The following is a 20,887-nucleotide window of genomic DNA, read 5'->3' as shown; positions in this document are numbered from 1 at the left end:
GACCCTCCTAATTATCCCTTTTTTAACTCTTCTTATTCCCCATAATTCTTCACTTTAGTGCTACAGCTCTCCCATTCATTCCATGTCTTTACTACAACAAATAAGCTGATCTCTCTCTCGCCTCTCCCTCTCTCTCTCTCCTCTCTCTCTCCTGTCTCCCCTCTCTCTCCCCTCTCTCTCTCTCTCTCTCTCTCTCTCTCTCTCTCTCTCTCTCTCTCTCTCTCTCTCTCTCTCTCTCTCACTCTCTCTCTCTCTCTCTCTCTCCTCTCTCTCTCTCTCTCTCTCTCTCTCTCTCTCTTCTCTCTCTCTCTCTCTCTCTCTCTCTCTCTCTCTCTCTATATATATATATATATATATTGATGAGGAACAAAAATAAACCATCATCTAAGAAGATTCGTCAAAAGAAGAAGGTGGAATCCCGTCTAAAGGATCGTCCACATTATATAATGTTTAGCACTTTGTAAATTTTAACTACATCCACAAGTTTTGGGATTTATCACACAAATCCACTAGTTCGGAACGTGGAAATGAATTCCCCATAATTCGCTCCCACTCACTCTCGAAATTCGCTCTCACTCACTCCATTAAGTCCACACATCTCCCATAAAAGAAGTGGCATCGAATAGGAGACCCACTCAAGACCCTTTATATAAAGGTCAAACTTCACCAAATCAAAGGTACAAGAAACATTTACTAACTTTTAAACTTTGAGAGTTTATGGATAGCTTGAAGGAAATTCTAAGTTCTAACTTCCTATCGAAGAGCCCTTGACCGACACCACACCAGTGCACTCTGATAGTGTGTTCTCTCTCTTTCAAGCCTTCAAATTATACACAAAGTTCGAAGTATATAGCTCACTGATTTCATACTTCATCATATATATATATATATATATATAAAGGTCAAACTTCACCAAATCAAAGGTACAAGAAACATTTACTAACTCTTAAACTTTAAGAGTTTATGGGTATCTTGAAGGAAATTCTGACTTCCCATTCGAGGGCCCTTGATTGGCAGTGGCACCACACCGGTGCACTCTGATAGTGTGTTCTTTATCTTTCAGGCCTTCAAATTATACACAAAGTCCGAAGTATACAGCTCACTGATTTCACACTTCATATACATATATACATATACACACACACACACACACACACACACACACACATATATATATATATATATAAAGTTTGGGCTACTATTTAGTTGTTTTGGAAGTGAGAATTTGGTTTATATGATAACACACTCAACTTGACTATGTATTTGATGTGTGACGTGTCTACCAACTATTTGAATGATTGATTATAAATTCTGTCTCATGACTTCAATTTCATTTTGATTTTGGCTAGTTAAAAATTTTTGGGATACATTTTTTTTTTCCCATTTTGGATATTAGGGAGAGAGAGAGAGAGAGAGAGAGTTTCAATTTTGATGTGATTTATTTTTTTCCCTTTTTGGTTTTGAATCGTGTTTTTGTTGGGTTTTGGGTCCTAAAAGTGTTTGTTTCATTTTCTTTTCTTTGATTTATAAATTTGAAGATATATAATATGTTTTTTAGATATTGGGTGAGAAAGTTCGGATTTAAAAAAAGTTTTTTTCTGGGGAATAATAATCAATTTCTATTATACTTATACTTCGATGATAGCACAAAATTTTGTAAGGAAAATGTTGTTTAGGGATGAATATTTTTTCTGCCTTACCTTTGAGTTCTTAAGAAAGCTTGTGTAGAGAAATTGTTTTATCTATAATGTGTATATGTGTATTAACTATAAGAAAAACTTTTGTAGATTAGCTACTAGTTTATATAATACCTGCGCATTTCTTTTACAGAAGCAAGTGGTAAAAATACAATATCGTGCGACATATAGGAGGCCAAGACCAAAAATACCACATAGTAGCCGATGACCCTATCCCATGAATCCATGACCAAACGTGGAAAGGAGACCAAACATGATGTTGCCTTTCCGAGGGGTGTATTCTGTTAAAGTATTTTCTATAAGCAAGTAGTCCCTCATCATGAAAACCTGGAACAAACACACATATTAACAATCATATTACCAAGGAGAATATTTTAACGTAAGAAACAAACAAACCAAGGACTTCATCAACAACATTGTCCTCCAAACCCAACAACAGATGAGGCAATTTCAGAATCACCTGTTCTTAATGCCTTCATATTATTCTGTCCAGATGCATATCATCACTTAGAGGAGCAATCCCTACTGTAGGAGAAATCACCCGTGGCATTGTCATACCGACTGAAATTATGATCTCTGCATTTCGGGGGAAAAAGAAACCAATGAAGCAGTAAAATCATGAAATATTAACAATGAAAATCATTTGCAACAAGTGACAACTGAAATAATAGACCTATGCAAAAATGCATTTAGGCATGAAAAAATGCATCATATCCCACAAGTACAGGGATCAGTGTGAAATATTTTCAGCTATTTCAGACATTCATTAATAAATGCCATTTTTAATATCAAGTGGTTACTTTGTTAGTTGCTAGGGGCCATTGTCTGGGGCAATGGTAAAGATCTCAGGCTTACAAGTGCAAGTTCAAGGGGTTTTAGTCTTAAGAGCGACCACTTCTTGGAAAAATGTTTAAAGGGTAGGACAGTATCCGAGACACCCCTCCCAAGTCCCCATTTAAGTAGGACCAGTATTGCATAATGATTCTATGACCTATTTATTTGTCCCTACTTCTTCCCCAAATCAAAATTAGAATAAAATATATGACAGCTAATTCATATCTTCATAAATGATTTCCTTGAATCCTTAAAATATCACTTGAGTGCTAATCCATAATTTTTTTCCCCTGAATTTTTGCTAATTTTTATCCCTGAAATCCAAAATATTTCTCGATTTTAATTTTGCAACTCCTCAGCATTCAACATTCCAGCCAAGATGTTAAATGCATAATTTTCCATAATGCATAATGACTTACAAAAGACCATCCTGATGGCATCAATTTGTCACATTTTCTCATGTCCAATAAGAAAGAAAGCTATCCTTCATGTTGCAAAATATATAGTATACAGGGACACACCACTATGAACATGAATACATAATCAGAATCCATGGTTGATGTGCAGAAAAGAGAAATCATACCTATGCATTCTCGAATAGACAAATTCGGCCGTATGATCTCTTCAGAATTGACCAGAAAAACATCACCAATATATAGATGATTTGTTGGGACATAGACACTGCATAACTCCACATCTCCTTCATCTCTCTGGAACCAACAATCAAAGATCAGATCCAATAGAATTGGGAATAACAAAAGCATCTCTAAATACTCAAAAGTTTTATATCCAAAGTGAGTTTTGACCATTGAATGCAAAAAAGTAGATAAATAATAAAATACTATGGCAATATAACACCATTTTCTCTGATAAAGCCTGGCAACAACACTTTGCCATCCTAATTAACAGGCTAGGTTTGAATAGTAGTACTAGCACAACTTTACTATGGCCAATGATACTAATTATCAACTCATTCATTGTTTCCACAATGAGGACCATCCAGACATGGCAAATTCTCCAAAACTGTTAAGCATGCATGAAAATTTCAAACAGGAGACAACTTTTTAATGGTATATTTCTTATGAGTTTAAATTTACTTGTAAGTTTAGACATCATCCATTGCAACCTGAATATAACAAAAATGTAAGCCCAAAATTCACTACCAATTGAACTATGACTTAGCAAATGGTCCACTGTTTCACAAAATTATCTGCATCTGCAATACTGATTTACAAAAGTGATACCTGTCTGAACTAGATTCTTCACTGTCAAAATCTTCCCTAAGACTGTTATCCAAATGAACTAAGCAACTCTCTTTGGTACCTTAGTGCACTAAAATACTGTTCCATGGAAATCTTGCATCATTGGAACTACTTAGAGCCTCATAATAGGACTTTACACCAATCTTACCGTTACCTTTCGGTCTTCACTTCAATTGATCTTGGGAACCCGCAGGAATAGTGGAATAAAAGTCATACTCAATGCACAAAACTCCCACTTTTATGGGGTCTGAAGACATGATTGATAGACAGCCTTACCCCCATCCCTTTTGTTTTTAGGAAAAGGCTGATTCCCATACTCAACCCTGTGATCTTTCAAAAAGAAATCAATTGACTCTAATTCCAAATCATTAAAGCCACAAACACATTTGATATTCCATGATGGAGTCCCTCCAACCAATCGTTACAAAGAATAAACCAATACATCTTTATCAACCACAAGTGAGCACAGATTTGGATACAACTCTTTCAGTGGAATATCACCACATCAAATATAATGCCAGAATCTAACCTTAGTTCCATCCTCAGCCACACAAATAATATAACATGCAAATCTATCCCACCTACTCTTATACTCTTTCCACAAACCACACCTATGAGCAATTCTAACATTCTATGTAGTCCAATCCCCACACATCCCCAATTTTACACCAATCCATACCAAAAAATGGAATACACAGTTGCTTGACAAAATCCAGTAAGAAAATACTGCCTCCCGACAACTCTCCATTTACTCTAGCTTTGGTAGACAGGCAGCATGTTGTGACCCCATTTTGAATTCTATCATTACTTCCCATCCTCAATTGGCCAATTCTATGCCAGTGGAGTAAAAAAATATAGTTACAAGTCGGCTATTGAGACCAATGAATCAATCCTTGACTTCAGACAGTCATGTGGTAACCTCAATGTGGCCTGTAATTTCTCACCACAGTGGTCTCGCCTTATTAAGACTAAGGGGTAATGCCATACTCTCCATTTGGGCTTGGCCCTTACCAACCCATATCTCCTCATCCTATGCCTCCTCTTCTGAGTTGCCCATTGGGTTGGGTTGGGTATTCGAAGATGAGCCTCTTTCCAAATGTATGTTAGGGGGATCCTTGGATTGGACTCAACTTTAATCACCCATTGGACATCAGCCTTTTTATTAAAGTCACCCCAGAATAATAGAACACCTCCATTTTACCTCCACCTTCTACCATGATTCACAATGTTTTAGAGTAGTTTTGGGATACTTTTATTGATGTGGTCTCCTATAAGTTTCCCTCATTGAATAAGTATTCACTGCCTTCTTCAATTGCAATTGTTGCAGAAAATTCTCCTTTTCCATATTGGGATTGGGAGAAAAATCCAAGCCAAGCCCTTCTTAGAAAGCACTCACTGAGACACGTATAGAATCTCAAATTTTTCTAGAGAGAACTAGTGCTTGCCATCTAAGAACTACATGATGGGTCTCATTGGAAATGTTTGATGCTTCTTAGGGCTTCTTTGGTGACCATGCATTAGCAACGCTAGATTTTCATACTGAGGCGCTTCAAGTTAGCGAAGCACTGTAGTAGCGCCATAGCCCTATGTCCCAAAATGCTGAGCCAAGAATGCTCTGTTGATTCACAAAGAATCCATGTCCTAGGCATATCAAAAAACATTCTTTTCGCTGAGCTTATATAGTAAATTAGAGTGGTTTCAATTCTACAATAAAATGCAGGACAGCCTCCTCTGCTGCTTCAGCTGCCTCCCCTTTAGCTTGTTCTCAAGCCTCTCTTGTCTTAAATTTCTTATCACCTCCATCACCCCAGTTCAAAGTTCTTACATCCTTGATTAGAAATCCTCTCCCCCGTATTATTCTCAAAATGCCCCCCACTTGCCTGGAAAAATTGGGTTCAGATAGAAGACAAAGATTCCAACCAACCCCTAAACTTCATTCCTTCAGGAATACACACCACTCCTTTCCAAGGCCATTGTGGAATTCTAGCAAATCAAGAAATCCCCCATCTTATTCTAGCATTCTTGCATTGTATCAAGTGTATAACCCCATGCCCAAAAAGCAAAATAAATTGGATTGTTTCATCTGCTTTGTCCACCATCCACCTTAGATCCTCCAATCCAATTCAAAAGATCCAACAATCCTATTGCCATATTTCTATCAAATACTATATGAATTTGCTCTACCACCGATGAACAAAGTTCGAGAATTTTCAAGTCTATTCTCAACAATGTCCATCCAACCTAATGCATGTCTCGAAGATTTTTCATTGGTGATGGACTTTGTTGTTTTGGCGGTGGATTTGAGTTGGAAGGGGGAAGATGTGGAAGTGGGAACTGGTTACTGTAGCCAGGATGCACAAAATTCAAGTTAGGTGAAGTTGGTCGGGGTGGGTGAGGGCCTAATGTTTTGACAAAATCTGGTTGGTTATGCATGTGCCATTGCTGTGGTGGTGCTATAGATTGGTTTAAGTTGTAGGGAAGCCATGGACTTGTGGTCCAATTGGCAGTGGATGATGACTGATTTGGGGCGGTTGAAGATGTTGGGTTATTGGCAGGACATTGGTTATGCAAGCTTTTGAAGGTTTGGGGGTAGTGATTGTGGGTTGAAATTAAGAGGTGGCGTGGAAGGATAGAAAACATGTTTGATGGAAATGAAATGTCTGAGTACATCTTTGGTAAGCATAAGTGGGGCCAAAAAAAGTGAAGTATTTGTGCAAGGATCCATCTTTTCCTCCCCTTAAAAGATGGTATGTTTCTACTTTTACAAAGTAGCCATCAATTTATTATTGAAAGGAAATCAGGCAATAGATCACTAGATCCATGTCCAACTGCAACTGAAACCATGTCCTGAAGCAAGTAGTACTTGGAAGTTGGACCCTTACAGGTTTCTTTCTTATATGTTATATGGGAACAAGGAAAAGCAACCTGTGAATCAGAAGATGGAAATCTCAACATAGATCAAAACAGACTAACGTATATATATATCATAACAAGGTGGCTCTTGTAAAAACTTCTGAAAAACTATCTAGAAAACACATTACACAGCTTCTATAGATTGGACGTGATATATCTACCTGAAGGACTACAGAGGATGTGATAAAACCAATTGCATATTCACCAACACGAGGATGACGGATGATTGCAACCTCTTTAAAAGCTGTGGTATTTTGATCTGTAAAAGGACAATCATTTTTTACTCTATCAGCATACTATATTATAAATATGCACTGAATCAATTCCATGTAATGGATACTAGTTGAACCAGCTGATGCACCACAGTGATAATTAAGAGAAATTCACTCATGAAAGCATGATTCAACATGCAATGTATGTACAAAGATAACAAACTGGATCATAGCATAACAAAGTCCAATATAACTAATAAATTAAAATCATTTGTCAAGCCCACTATGTATATCAACTTTTGAGAACTTACAAAACTGACGTATACATAAAACCCGACTGAAATATTTTATGTGAAATGTAAGACTCCTTCCCTATCTTCTGGAAAAACAAACACCCAAGACTCCTGGTGCAAAAATCAGCCAAAGTTGAAAGCCTATAGAACTATTTAGGTGAAGCAATCTACAAAAGATACTAAAGATAACTCAAAGACCATTGGCAATTCCTCATTGCCTGCCAGCAACAGCTGATGATCTTGGTCAACATTATTTTTCTATTGGCTTTAGTAACAACACTTCATTCATGCTCTCTCCAAATAAATATAATTCTGAAAATTGTATAAACAGGATTAAAATTTTGACCTCATATTTAAGGGGAAGGAGATGCCACTTGCTTAGAAGACCATTGGTAATAAACTAATAATTCAGCAAAAAAGAGAAGCAATTGGCAATAGTTCTAGTCAAACTTCTACTAATTTTGTCATCAATGAGAACCATTAGCATCACAATTTTATGGCATAAGTATCTTTTGTTTAACCACAAAATTAATCAATGACCATGCTTATTAGAAAAAGCTTAGAATCTACCTAAAGATGCATCTAAACACTTTTTTTATAGGTAATAAAACTTTTATTGAAAAATTGAACATCATGTTCATGATGATGAACGCTCTGGACATAAAGAAGATACATAAAACTCAAGATCTAGAGCTAACATCTAACAAATTGTAGAAAGCAGGAATTGAAATACATTGTGTAAGACCCCAAATACGAGCCCACTGAAATAATGTACCAAAAAGAAGATGTTTTAACCGATCTAAAGATCGCTCATTATCTTCAAAGATTCGGTTATTTCATTCTTGCCAAACTAACCACAATAGACAACCTGGTATCATATTCTAGATAGTTGATTGATGCTTCCCAAACCAATTCTCCCAAGCAAAAAGAAGAGATATAACCGTCTTTGGCATTACCCAATGGACTCCAAACACATGAAAAACTTCACACCATAGAGCATAAGCCAACTTACAGTGAAGTAAGAGATGGTCAATAGATTCCCCATCACACTAACACATGCAACACCAATTAACAAGGGATTGACCTCTCTTAACAAGATTATCAATAATAAGTATCCCATCCTTGGCTGCTGTCCATAAAAAGAATGACACCCTTTTCGGCACCTTTACATACCGAATGCTCTTCCAAGGAAAAACAACAGTTAAATCACCAAACAGCAAATTATAAAAGGAGCGCACATCAAACACACCATTCGGAGTCAACTTCCAAGATAGCTTATCCTCCCCCCCACCTCTCGGCATACAGGAGTAAAGAAGCTCAAAAAGAGAACCAATAGCCTCCAACTCCCAATCATAAGGAGCTCTTCAGAATTGTAGATTCCAACTCCTCTCTCCTCCTTCAGATGTAGAAACAATTAAGTCAGAAATCCAAGCTTCTTTGGACCGAGAACAAGCATACTGATCTGGAAAAAGATTCTTTAAAGGTATATGTCCACTCCATGGGTCATGCCAAAAACGAATACGGTGGCCCTCCCCTACAACATACACTATCTGTCCAAAAAACCTCTCTGCAACTGTGCTAATACCCCTCCACATCCCACGCCCATAAGATCCTCTTACACCTCTAGTACACCAACCTCCTCTAGCCACTTCGTATTTCATTGCTATAACTTGATGCCATAAACGGCTACTTTCCTTCCCAAAGCGCCACAACCACTTTCCAAGTAAACCTTGGTTAAACAACCCAATCCACTTTCCAAATCAATGAATCCTTATAATGAGCCCCAAGAGGCAAACCCAAGTAAATCATAGGCAAGCTATCCAACTTACAACATAAAACACGAGCCAAAGCATTCAGATTCTTTACCTCACCTATTGGAACAATCTCACCCTTCCCAACATTGACTTTCAAGCCCGTAATAGCTTCAAAGAAAAACAATACCATCGTATGCATAAAAGTTGTTCCCTAGAAGCATCACAAATTAAGATAATGTCATCAGTAAAAAGAAGGTGAGAAATATTTATACCCCCTTGCACTCTTCCCACTTGAAAACCACAAAGAAAACCAACCTCTTCCGTTCTCTTCAACAACCTACTCAGCACCTCCATAACCAAAATGAATAAGAGTGGAGACTAGGGATCCCCTTGATAGAGACCACGAGAACTACCAAAAAAGCCAACAAGGCAACCATTAACAAGAATAGAAAACCAACTGTAGCAAAACATGCTTTCATCCATCTCCCCACTTTGCCCCAAAACCCATCCTCTCCATAAGGATAAAATAAGGCATTTCAGTTCACATGATCATAAGCCTTCTCAATATCCAACTTAACAATCACACTGGGAACACTACTCTTCAATCTGCTATCTAAGCATTCATTTGCAATCAAAACTGAATCAAGAATCTATCTTCCTCCAACAAAAGAATTCTAAGAATCAAAAATGAGTTTATCTAGAACACTTCGAAGTCTGTGTCAACAACTTAGACAAAAGTTTATATAGACTACCCACAAGAGTAATAGGGCATAAGTCTTTAATATTGATAGCATTAGTCTTCTTGGGAATCAAACTTAGAAAAGTGACATTAAGAGATTTTTAAAAAACACACTGACTATGGAAATCCGAAAAATTATAAAAAAAATCCATGACGTCCCCTTCCAGCACACTCCAACAATTTTGGAAAATGCCATAGTAAACCCACTAGGATTAGGGGCCTTGTCACCTTCAGCCTCCTTAAGAGACTTAAGAATCTCCTCCTCCAAAAAAAGAGTCTCTGTCTCATCTAAACTAGCAAAATCTAAGCCATCAATAGTAGGCCTCCAAGATTCCGGCCCCTAATACAACTTCTTATAAAAATCACCTAATCAGGGATATCTTCATCATCCTCATAAAGAGTGCCCTCTACCTCCACACCCCTAATATGATTAGTTCATCTATGAGAATTAGCAAGTCTATGGAAAAACCGAGTATTATTATCCCCTTCTTTAATGAATAGAGCCTTAGATGAAGCCAAAAAATCAATATCAGATTTAACCACAACCCTTCTATCTCTGTCCTCTTGGCTCAAAAGCTGCATCCCTTCTTCCACATCAAGATCTAAAAGCTCGATCAACATGCATTTTTATCCTAAAAGACACATCCCCAAAAACATGCTTGTTCCAATATTTCAAATCCCTTTTCAAAGCCTTCAACTTACAAGCTAAGACATAACTAGGGGGCCCCATAAAGTGATAACTATTCCACCAAAGACGAATCATCTCCACAAAACCCTCCACTTTTAGCCACATTTTCAAATTTAAAGGAACTTTTCTCCATCGCTTCCAAAAGAAGAGGGCAATGGTCTAATGCCACCCAAGGGGAGTATCTTTGGGTCAAATCTAAGAAATGCTCCTCCTAGCCCACTGACACCAACACTCCATCAATTCTGGACATGGAAGGGTTGTCAGAATCACGAAATCAAGTATACTAACCTACCACCAAAGGTAAATCCACCATAAGATGCTTCTCAATAAAATCCAAAAATTTAAACATGGCTGGGCTAAACGAAGTACACCCAAGTCTCTCTGTCAAATACCTGATAATATTAAAGTCACCAAACAAACACCAAGCCAAAGTCCACTATGATCTCATACTATATGTAAAGTTGTGATTTACAATTATATTTTATGTTAGCTTTAATTTCATGTCAAATTTGATTGTAATTCTGTTCAATCATTTCCCTGTATTTTTGTGTGATTTAATGTAAGGGGTTGTGTGTGAGAGTTTGGTGAACAGAATTACAATCAAATTTGACAAGCTGACCCGCGAAACAGGTCACGTGAGAAGCACATGCTGGAATTTGAAGAGTCTTTGATAAGCTAGATTTCGCAAATCATTCGCAACTTAGGCCAAGTTGCAAGTGACCCGCAAAACTCTTTGCCTGATTACTTTTGAGTGTGCCTTTTCTCATACCTTTACTAACACTATATAAACCCTCATTATCCACAAAATGTAAGAAAAACAAGGAGTATTGAGAAGAAACTTTTGCAAAAGAAAACCCTAGCCAAACACTTGAAAGTTAGAGATTGTTTATCCACAATCCTCTACATTATTTCTCTAGAGTTTCCATTTACTCTTACCTCTCCATCTACACATCCTTGAGAGGTTCTTAGCTCAAACACTTACCTCACCCATTCTGAATGTTAAGAGAAGTTTTGGTGCTTATGGGAAGCATTGGAAGAAGCCATTGAATGGCGGATACAATCGGGCAGAATTGCGGGATCCGGATAACTAGTGAGACAAAACTCCAAGAAGTCCGTTAGTAGCTAGAGCTTGGAGGGCTCAAGTAAATTAGGTAGATTAGGCTTGGAGGGTCTTTTTGATATTCCTGTACTTCAACTTATTCACTAGTGGATCGATTTTGGCTTGGAGGGCCGCAAAGAGGTTTTTCGTCGAGAACTTGGTTTCCTCTTCAATAAAACGTCTCAGTGTTATCTTGTGTTTGCATCTCTCTTCCTTACTCTTTAAGCTTTACATTTATCGCTTATTGTACTTGCTTATGCATTAGAGTAGTGTTCCGGTTTATTGCGCATCTTTTACTCTTATTCTACACTTAGTTAAGTTAGAGTAAAAGTAATTAAACTATAATTTAAAATTAAGGGTCTAAACAAGCATTAGTGTTTCTACACTAATTGAGCTTTCACTATCAAACTCTACCCACATCTCCGCCCACATCAGATCCCTAAGGCTATCATCATTCAGTCCATACACCCATGAACAGACCCATTCAAAGCCATCTACCACACACTTTAACAAAACAGAAACCGAAGAACTACCAACCACACATTCAACTTTCTCAAAAACCCTTTGTCCCACATTAACAGTATCCCCCCAACTGTGTGAATGGCATCCAAAACTATCTCGTCGATATAAGGGCTGCCCCATAGACTTTTGACAATGGTAGAACTAGTATTGTCTAGTTTGGTTTCTTGAAGACAAACATCACATTTCCACTACTTAATTAAATTCCTCACAACATCCCTCTTATAAGGGTTACTCAAACCCCTCACATTCCATGACAAAAGTTTCATAATTATGAACAAACAGCTACACACAGTCCAGAGGATTTCACACTACCTCTGGTATTCCAAACAGAATGTCCATCGTAATCAATAGTGAAAACCAAATTTCTCAATTCCCGCATCCCTTTTTTATTTGAATTACCTACCTGGGTGCTGACAGCGGCAACTTGTTTTTCCCAAACCCTCTCAAGTTTTTGGAAGAAAGCAATGTACTGACTCTCACAGCAAGCAATAGGAAACCCCACATATGAACCAAACCTTTGATCATTGTTCTCACCCATTCCGAAGGCTCTAAATCATCCTCTGAAGAAAACCCATCAATAACACTCACCTCAGTACCAAAATCTGAACCTCCATTAGGATACCACAAAGCCAAAGGTTCAACAGCCAAAGAGCAAGTTTCCTGACCCTTTATTTATTTATTTATTTTTTTTTTTGATAGGTAAGAAAAAGTATATTAAAAAAACTACTAGATGCAAAATAGCACCAGCAGAACAAAATTACAAAAAAGAAGAAAAAGCAAAGACAAAAAAGTCAATAAATACAAAGAAAAAGAGAGCTAAGAAGTAAAGGAATAGAGTCACTAGATGTGAGTCCCCAAGCCCTAGCCCAATCAAAAAGGGAACCAGAAAAGAGAGCAAGCAATTGGTCCTCAGATCTATCCAAATCCTCAAACGTCCGCCGATTGCATTCCCTCCAAATACACCACATCAAACACAGCGAAACTAGATTCCAAATGTAAGATGAATGCTTCCCCAACCAATTCCACCAACTAAATAGAAAATCTCTCACCGTACATGAGGGAACCCATGAGATCCCAAAAATCCTAAAAACAAAACACTACAGCCGATAAGCCTTCCCACAATGTAACAACAAATGATCCACTGTCTCACCATAACAACGACACATAATGCTACAATCAACGAAATCAAAACCCCTGAGTCTCAAGATATCTACCGTGAGGATCCTATCCCACGCAACTGTCCAAACAAAGAAATTGAAGAAGAGCCATGTAGCTTATGGTAAAAAGAGCGGATAGTAAAAGCCCCGTTTTTTGTCAACCTCCATTTCAAACGATCACCATTAGTCACGAAAGGTAAATTGGAAGCCAAGAAACGAAAGAAATCATCCACCACATCTGCCTCCCAATCATTAGGACCTCGAATGAAACAAACATCCCAAGTTCTCCTATCCCCTGCTCCTTGACAAATTAGAGATGATTCTACAAATGCCTCTCTATTTGCAGCAAAATTGTACAAGGCTGGGAAAGCCAAATGGAGAGAAAGATCTCTGCACCATCTATCTGTCCAAAATTTCACCCTATCCCCCACCCCAACCTTATACTGGACATTTTTGTTAAAAACTTCCCAACCCATCCAAATACTTCTCCACAAACCACACCCATAAACACCCCTTCCCAACTTAGAGGTCCCCCCTCCCCCCATTCTTCCCCAAATTTCAAAGCTACCACCCTCCTCCAAAGCTTATTCTCCTCAATCCCAAAACGCTAAAGCCACTTTCCTAGTAAGGTTTTATTGAAAGTGGTCAATTTCCTAATACCCAAACCACCTTTAGCAATAGGCAAACACACCTTATCCCAGCCTAATAAATGTATCTTAGAGTCACCCCACAAGAAGTCCCTTTGAAGCTTCTTAATTTTGTTTGCCACATGTGTAGGAATGGTGAACAGAGATAAAAAATAGGTGGGAAGACTAGATAGCGTACTTTTAAGCAAAGTCAACCCTACCACCTTTTGATAAATACAACTTCTTCCACCCTGCCAACTTCCATTCAAATTTCTCCAAAATAGGGTTCCAAATAGAAGGGCACTTGTGGGGCGCCCCCAACGGCATACCAAGATACGTCATTGGCAAGGCCCCAACCCTACAACCCAAAATCTTTGCAAAGCTTGCACATTATTTACCTCTCATATAGGAACCATCTCACTTTTAGCTACGTTAACCTAAAAACCAGTCACAACCTGAAAACAAAGAAGTAGCAATCTAACATGTAGGACTTGCTCCACCTCTGCATCACAAAACAAAATAGTTTCATCTACAAACAACAAATGAGAAACACATTCCCCTCTACCCCTGACCCTTCTTTATCAACAAAGGATCTTCCCAAAACTGCCTAGGTGCAACGGCATCGTTTGAGTCGTAACCCAACTCAGATAGAAGAGAGAAGAGATTTAGACCCAACGATTGTTGTCGCTGGAGCATTTCAACTAACTCCAAGACTGAGAAAGACATCAGAAGACCCATAACAGGTGGAACAACCACAAAACCACCATCGACACGCAGATTAGCCTCAAAAGACAAACCCACACCAACGTTGAGGCTCGGAATCACTTCTGACTGCTTCTCTACTTCGTGGAAGCCCAAATCAGTTAAACCAACAAAATTAGCCTCATAAATAAGACCCACACCAACACCGGTGCTCAGAAGCACAAACTCCAGCCTCGCGTCATTGTCGTCGATGCCTGATCCTTCCCCAACTTCCCAACAGCTTGGCCGAGCTATCAAACCCACACACCCTTCACGCGAGAGGCACATCATGTCCTCTATATTGGTTTGCTGCTTCATCGAGGACCTAGACTCGCAAAAGGTTTCAGGTTGGGCCTTATGAGGCACCATTGTGATACATAGAGATTTCCACAAACAAAGAGCCCAAATTTGATTGGTTGGTTATCTCCAAGATTTTTGAATTCTCCCGCATTCTTTTGTAAAAGTGTTGTTTGCTAAAATTCCAAAGAGGTCATTCTGCTAAACAAGCAATGATCCAATCCAAACCCAACCTTCCCACCCAAATAGAGCCATGATACTTACTCCAACATTCATGAATAGAGTAGGAATCTATTCTGCCACCAACAAAAACTAAAGAAAAAACCTTAGAATCGATACAAAAGAAGACTGAATTCCTCTCTATCACCCTAGATTGGGGGCTAGGCTTGGGTTGAAAAGATGGAGGAGAGGGAAGCTGTTTCAAGTTATTTTGTGGGGGAGGCCTATTATGTGGAACTTTGGGTGGGGGAAGCTTGCTAAGTGGCGGAGAAGGAGCTATGGATAGCAGTATTGAAACTGGAGCAGGATGGGATTGTTGGAGAACCTAACCAAAATGATTAGGCCAGTAGAAAGGTTGTGGTAAAAAGGCATGATGTGGGAAGAAGGGTGGTTGTGCTGGGTAGGGTTGAAAGTGGGAGGGACCAAAGGGTAAAGGGGGTGGAAAGGTGGAGGTCAAACCAATACCAAACACGTATGGAAAATAAAGAATCATGTTGGAACTAATTCTGATGGTACCAAGGGCCTGAGTAGCTTCTTTCTGTGATCCTTCCATAGATTGGAGTTGTAGAAGCAACTGCTTTTTCTCTTTTTCTTTTTGTCCAACCAGAAACCTCCATTAATCCCATACTATCAGAAAGTCCTTCCCCAGACTTTAAAAGGTCAACCTCTTCCCACTAAATCAACCCAGAAATCAGAATTTTCCCCCTGTTACATGTTTGACACAGAAGCGGTACAACAATTGAAAAGGTTATCAGAAAAACTTCCTCCCTTACAGATTCTAGGACCAGGTAAACGGATCTTGCAGACAGATGCAAGTGATGAATATTGGGCAGCAGCTCTTTTTGAAGAAATTGATGGCAAAAGGAATATTTGTGGCTACAAAAGTGGTGCATTCAAGCCCTTCATCAAATACCAAGTCTTAGATGGTCTTCAAAAGGGCTCATGCACAAACAACACCTTCTTACTTGGACCCAAGTACCCCACTTGTTCACCGTGGATCCCTTTGACTCCTTAAAACTCCAGATTATCAGTGTATGTGGTGGAGAGTGAGAAGGTGGTGGTGGATAACGTTGTGTATACAGTGGTGTTGGTATATTTGGTGGGGGGGGGAAGGGGTGGAAGCACTCATCTCATACACACTTATCTATATCCGATATATATGGCTTTTTAGCCCATAGAATTAGTATTTTTGGATAAGCCTTTAAGACCATAAGTAACACATGAAAACAAGATCAGACACAATAAACCTTCACCACCCCTACTCCCCCTACGGGACTCCCTAGGCTGGAAGTCCTTGTTCAAAAAGTGGCTGGGGGAAAATAACAAAATATTGAAAAATAACTAAAAACCTAAATTCTGAGTGCAATCTTGAGAAAGTAAAGTTTACAATCTCTATCATGATGGTAATTTGGGATGTGTAAGTCATTGAACCTGTGGCTGTTATTACCCTAATAATATATTGTGTATAGATTCTAAATTCCAACAAGATATTAAACTCAGGGTAATAATGGATCTTTAGACCAAAAATGACTGTATTACCTGGAGAAATAGCAGTACTAATCTGTTTGGAGGCCGAGTAAATGTGCTTAACAAAGGGCATTCTTTTTATAAACCATTCTCCAATCCAAAAAACAGTGGCACCCACCCATGATGAAGCAAACATACCAATAAAGAATACGAAAATTAGTGATGTAATAAATCCAAGGCCTGCAAGAACAAGAAGTATTCAATGATGATTCCCATACAGTGAGATATTAGACTTGTTTAAGCATCAAGCTAATCAATATCAATTAAATGAAAACAAAGAGTATTACATCACATAATGAAGCAGAAAGGAAATAACCAACACCAAGTTCATAAGATTCAGAGCAATCTTTCCTGGTATAGGGCTTGATAGGGTACCAAGTGGAAATAAGACCTCCCCGGCAGAGGAAGAGAACATAATGTTACAGAATGACTAGTAACTTTCTTTTACAAATCAGCATAGACTCATCAAGAGCAAAATAAAGTACCTGTCACTACTACCTACGATGACCTCTACGTATTTCTTAGAAAACTGCTAAAGAGACACTATCAGAATACTGTTGCACTAGAAATAAAACCCACCAAGAAGAAAAAAAATTGACACTTGAACTCATAAAAATGAAGACACACCCTGTATTCATAGTTCTAGCTATGACATTGAAGGTGCCACATTTTATTGACTGGTAGAACACAATAAGCAATGAAGAGAAAATAAGGCGATGACATTTTTCTGGATGCAGGTGGGTTTGAGTATGGGAATCAGCCTCTCCAATAATTGCGGATAAGGCCACCTACCAACCACCTCTCCTAGACCTCACAAAAACAGCAGCCTTGTGCACTTAGTACAACCTTTTAAATAATGATTTCATATGCCCAAAAATGCAATGAGTACATCTTCCACATCATTGTAGAGTCAAATACCTTTTTTTTTTTATGACGCAGAACCTCACAGAGGCAGGGCCTTTTGGACCCACCCCTGGGGAGTAAACCACGGATACACAACCCCACCTGCCAGAATAGCAGATTCAATTACTTGAAAACATTAACATATCCAATAACCTAACTCTCTGAAATGAAATATTTAACTGGTTTGGTAAAATATGGCACTAACATTATTCAGATTATAACTGCAGATCTAAGGGCAAAAAACAGAGGGAGTTGAGGGGAAGAACTGAAAATATAACAAAAATTGAAACTTGGATTTAAGATATAGACTAGGACAATAAAGAGTAGGAATTATTTTGATAAAAGTGATCATGTTATTAATTATAGGAAGACCTTTTGTTTAAAACCATAAGAAACTTAAGATATATTTCAAAAAATTTCACCCATATGAAAATATTTTGCAATTTCTTATGAATTTCTCAATTTATTTCAATGTAATTTTGAAATATTTCTTTTCTGGAAGAAGTTAATTGTCAAACGGGTTTGAACATTTTCCATCAATATAAATCAATCAACTAGTCTATCACAACAGCCAAATACCATTAAACATATTGCAAGTCTGATGCCTACTGTTTAAGAATAATCAAGAAATACTAGGTTCTAGTTACCTCAATTGGTAAAGTCTCACTCTCTTGTTATCGAATAAGGTAAATAGGTTTGAATTCCACAACCAAAAAGAAACCACTTGGAGTTTTTCCCTACTGGTGAATAACTTAATAATTGTAATTTGCCAAACACTAAAAAACCTATCAATTAAAGCTCTTTATTACTAAAACTCTACAGCTAAGGATTTACTTCTATAGAAATCCCAAATGGGCACTAAATCATTCTATATACCTTTTTATCCATGACAAGAATTGATACTAGAAAAGGGGGTGGAAGAAAAACAAGAAATTGAACCCACACACAAGAAGCTCACCACCTATGTAAAATCCAATGGGATACGGAAATTTCACCACCCAAAGGAAATCACAAAGGATATAGGGCTGTATACACTCACCACTCAATGTGATAAAACCAAATAGATACAGAGTATAACACAAGTATTTCTAAATAATAATCACTTTCTCTAGTTCCCATTCCAATTACATTAACATATATATAAAATAAGAATGAAAATAAATGATATGGTATTTCCCACAATCAGCATATTTCAAGACTGAGTAAATAAACGCAATAGGGTCATCAAGATTGACCAATTAAATGTTGTAGGATCAGCCTTTAATGGGCTTTGACTAGTAGGACCAGCTATGGATAATTGGGGTAGATTTGGGCCTCCAAGTCCAAACCGAGATTCCTCTATTTAGGCTTGTAAGACAACAAGGGTTGTTGGGTCTGTTGGCTCTTTATTGGACACTCTTGTGTCAACAATTGGATATCAACTTTGACTAGTAAGAGACTTCCAAAAAATAATGCAGCATTTTCTATTATTCAAAGGAATGCTGAGGGCTGATCATATGCGTGTCATAAACAAATTCAGTCAACAACACCAAAAAAAAATTTTCCTCTAGAAAATGTCCAGATAAAAGCAGACAACAATTCAACAACAATAAGCATTCACTGTCAAAGCCCCAAACACAAGAAAAAAATATTGAATTGGGGCTATAAACTCTTACCAAATAAGTCAATGCCAAGCCTGGCATATGTTGGACTGAAGAAACCATCAACAAACTGAATGAACCACCATGTGATGAAGAATGTAACAGCAACAGGAAAGAGAACCACACTACAAGTTCACCATTCAAAACCAAAGTTTGTTCAGAAAGATTAACAATATATATATATATATATACACACACACATATATTTTTAAAAAGAAAACAGAAAGGTCCACGAAAGATTGGATGGATCCCTTATTATATATGCTTATTACCATCCAGTTATAAACTTCTGTGAGACCCAACTCTGGAGAACAGCATAGCAAGCCTGACAAAATGCAGGAGTCAATGCTGTAGGCATTAAAGTTTCATGTACTATATATTAACACAGGGCATAAATGGATACAAGTTCAGCTCTGTTCATCACAGAAACTCTAAAGCTTGGAGTGTGGTTCCTTTTTGTCTCTTGTAGAAACTTAAGAGTGAGCGAAATACTAGAATCAAACAATCCATCTAAGATGCTCTATTAGAAATTCTTGGACACGAGAATGTGAGTCAAGATTGGAACTGCAGTAATGCAAGTTAAGTTTTATATAAATCGTGCGCTATTTGAATTGAGTCAAATAATTGCATGTGCATGGTGGAGCTATGGAGTCCATTTTTAAAATATGAAAAGATTTTAACATATAATAATACAATGAACATAAATCATTAAAGTGTAAAATGGAATGCACTAAAACACATATTAAAGTTTTCTAATTTCATTTTAATTTTAAAAAAATTGTTAGATCAAATACACCATATTATATTACAAAATCTTCCCAAAACAGTTACAAGAATTTGATATAAAAAATTTAGAGTACATAGTACATAACAAAGAAACTAGGCGTTAAATTTTGGTTTTCTACCTTCCAAATCGTTAGGAAATTTAAATTTCTCCTAGATATTGTAAGATTTCAATGTGGTAAAAGTTTTATCTTGATCTCCACTACCAATCCTATTAGTTTTCTCTTTTTTCTAGATAACCCAAAATAAAAAATACGAGTTTGAAACCAAAAATAAAAAATAAGTGGGCAACTCTTTGTACCATTATGCAAATCTATCTTTTACTTAAGCTACGGACAGCCCTTCTTAAGTCAACCGTTTAATTGAACATAAAATTATACTATACATACATAGAGTCTCATACAAATTTGTAACTTGTTCAAACATATTTATTTATTGATTTAGACATCCTTAAAACCAAAATTGCAAACAAACCTAAACTACTTCAAAATTGAGTTTAAAACCAGATTGAACTAGGTTTTTCTTTTATCAAAATTAAAATTTTAAAAAAAATGACGTGTGAGAGTCTGCTGCTACCTTACTAGGTGTGTAGGTTGTAAAATGCTAAAAAGTTTCCGAAGCAAGAAAAAGAAACGAAATTATAGGATAATGAAAAGAACACAAGTGTCATTGAACATAATTGAAAGGTAGCGTAGTAGTAGTAGTAGGTGTATTATGTTATGAATTGAAGGCAGGCAAAGGGTGCAGAGTGTGAGTGTGACTGACCTTGCGAGTGGAGGAAGAGGAATTTGGGGAGTTTGGAGGAGAATTTGCTGCGACGACGTCGTTCAGCGGACACGACGTCGATGTCGATGTCGATGTTGATGCCATTGAGAATCAAAGAGAAAAAGAGTTGATTTGATCTTTTCTTATCTAACTGTACTGTTCCCAATCCAACTCTCTCGCTCTACAACTCTAAACTCTAACAGTACTTCAAACTTC

At 37.6% G+C, this 20,887-nt stretch overlaps 1 protein-coding gene across 1 annotated transcript; it reads right to left on the bottom strand.

Moving 5' to 3' along the window:
* Positions 1-1,762: 1,762 nt before the first annotated feature.
* LOC126713610 (protein LIKE COV 2-like) lies at positions 1,763-20,887 on the bottom strand. The gene is made up of 8 exons (XM_050413402.1): positions 20,672-20,887; positions 19,396-19,448; positions 19,139-19,248; positions 16,593-16,760; positions 6,868-6,965; positions 3,115-3,241; positions 2,158-2,273; positions 1,763-2,024 (listed from the first exon to the last, which is right to left on the bottom strand). Exons 1-7 carry the CDS (start codon positions 20,774-20,776, stop codon positions 2,173-2,175), a joined length of 762 nt encoding a protein of 253 aa, XP_050269359.1. The 5' UTR covers positions 20,777-20,887; the 3' UTR covers positions 1,763-2,024; positions 2,158-2,172.

The sequence above is a fragment of the Quercus robur genome, chromosome 2 (genome assembly GCF_932294415.1).
Source record: "Quercus robur chromosome 2, dhQueRobu3.1, whole genome shotgun sequence".
NCBI classification, from domain to species: Eukaryota; Viridiplantae; Streptophyta; class Magnoliopsida; order Fagales; family Fagaceae; genus Quercus; species Quercus robur.
The sequence above is the reverse complement of the archived record's forward strand: the minus strand, read 5'-3'. Positions and strand labels throughout refer to the sequence as shown.